This window comes from Myotis davidii, unplaced genomic scaffold (genome assembly GCF_000327345.1).
Source record: "Myotis davidii unplaced genomic scaffold, ASM32734v1 scaffold575, whole genome shotgun sequence".
NCBI lineage: Eukaryota > Metazoa > Chordata > Mammalia > Chiroptera > Vespertilionidae > Myotis > Myotis davidii.
Window position 1 is genome coordinate 1,580,211 of NW_006290306.1, and position 2,030 is coordinate 1,582,240.

General features: G+C 35.0%; 1 protein-coding gene across 1 annotated transcript in view; it reads left to right on the top strand.

The window, feature by feature from the left end:
* ARPC2 (actin related protein 2/3 complex subunit 2) overlaps positions 1 to 2,030 on the top strand; it is a 28,359-nt gene that overhangs the window by 8,278 nt on the left and 18,051 nt on the right. Inside the window, exon 3 of the mRNA XM_006763322.2 lies at positions 644 to 756. Coding sequence (XP_006763385.1) covers positions 644 to 756 — 113 coding nt within the window. The remainder of the gene's footprint in view (positions 1 to 643; positions 757 to 2,030) is intronic.

Genomic DNA, 2,030 nt, shown 5'->3' on the forward strand with positions numbered 1-2,030 from the left:
GGCCTTGTTTGGATCTGAATTTAAATAAGAAAACAGTATTAAGGAAACTTTTTTGAGACAGCATTTGGACATTTGACTAGATATTCGATATTAAGAAATTATTTTAAAATCTTAGGCATGATAGTGGTGTTGTGGTTATGGTTTTTTTTAAAGTCTATTTTTTTTCTAGAAATTCTAAAACATTCTAAAATATTTATGGTGTGATGTCTGGGATTTGGATTAGAATCAAATCCATTGGGGGGGAGGGTGTCTAAATAAAACAAGATTGGCCATGTATTGATAATTGTTGAAGTCATAATAGGAATAGTGGTTCATTATACTGTTCTTTTAACTTTTATACTGTTCTTATAACTTTTATACATTTAAAATACGTCACAATAAAAGTTTTATTAAAAAATTTTCCAATACCAAGCTGTGATTAAGGTAAGGATAGCTTTGTAATTTTAGAAAAGAGCAAAGAAATGGGTACTTAACAGCTCTATCCCAGTGTTTCTGCTGACTGCCCAGATGAATTTAAAATAAATGTCAATTTACTTATATGCCTTCTAAAAAGCGGGACTTTCTTATGGCCTGCAACAGATAGGTACTTTGAGATATTATTCCCCATTCCCAAGTTAAGCAATCTTACTTACTTTACTTACAGATTTTGATGGGGTCCTCTATCATATTTCAAATCCTAATGGAGACAAAACAAAAGTGATGGTCAGTATTTCTTTGAAATTCTACAAGGAACTTCAGGCACATGGTGCTGATGAGGTAAGTTCCACATCATTTTCCTTGGGACTCACCCTTTGTTTTTCTCCTCTCCCTTTGTTGACAACTTGCCACCCAGAGAAAAGATCCATGGCACTGAATTTCCCCCACTGGCACTGGCCACTCTGGATAGCTTGCTCACCTAACCAGGATTTTGGTTTTTTGTTTGCTTTTTACTCTAGAGAAATAAAGATGTTCCCTAACCATTGAAAACAAAAGCAGCTTTAGTTCTAAAAAAAATAGAGCAAAGAATACTCTTCGTTGACTGATACAAAAATGGCTACCATGAGAATGAGATGGGTTCCTTTCTATTTCTATAACAGGTCAAGCAGGTATATTCTGGCCTGTTTAAAGTTTATAATCGTAATTTTTCATTCTGAAAATGTAGGCACAAATCTTCCCTTTAAATTTTTACATTTAACATTCTTTAGAGCTGGCCTCTTAAAGTACCTCCTCTTCTCTATGACTGCCTTAGGGGAACTATGAAAGGATGTCCATGCGTTGTGAAACCCTTGGTGGCCATGCCTTATTCACTGGTTTCTTTCAATAGTTAAAGTAGCAGGTTTGGTTCCTGTTGAACTATATTTGCTCTGAGGAGAGCCATTTATGGAAGAAAGAAACTGCTATTACACCAGTGAGCGCACATTGTGGTTGGGTCGCAAAGCAGGAAATATGACTCAGTTCCTGAATCAGTTTTCAAATATCTTTTAGTTTTAACAAGCTAGGTTCTTCTTAATCTGGTGAATGAAGATACAGCCATTTCTATTTTCTTTCCGATTAAGAGTAGTAGCTTTTGATTATTTAAAATTTATGTAATGAAAAGACTGTTTGCAAAAGAATATGATAGAAATCTCAATAATTTTTTGGTTTAAAAACTAAAATTATATGTTAACCAAACAATGCCAAAAGCCATTGGTAGTCACTTACCTTAGTTATTCATATGCAGTTGATTTGCCCCATAAATTCAAGGGAAGAGTCAAAACCTTTTCTGATTTGCCTTTTAAGTTCAAAGGAAGAAGAAATGTTTAGAGAGTTTGTATTCATAGTCATTTTACCTGGGAAAGAAAAGCTTCAGGAAGAAGATCTAGTTATATAAAGGATAATATTAAAGATAGTAGCTGATTCTTCTCTTTACCAGATAGACTGCAAGAAGAAATAAGTGACTATTAAAGTGGCCCTGCTTAGCCCTAACCGGTTTGGCTCAGTGGATAGAGCATCGGCCTGCAGACTCAAGGGTCCCAGGTTCGATTCCTGTCAAGGGCATGTACCTTGGTTAG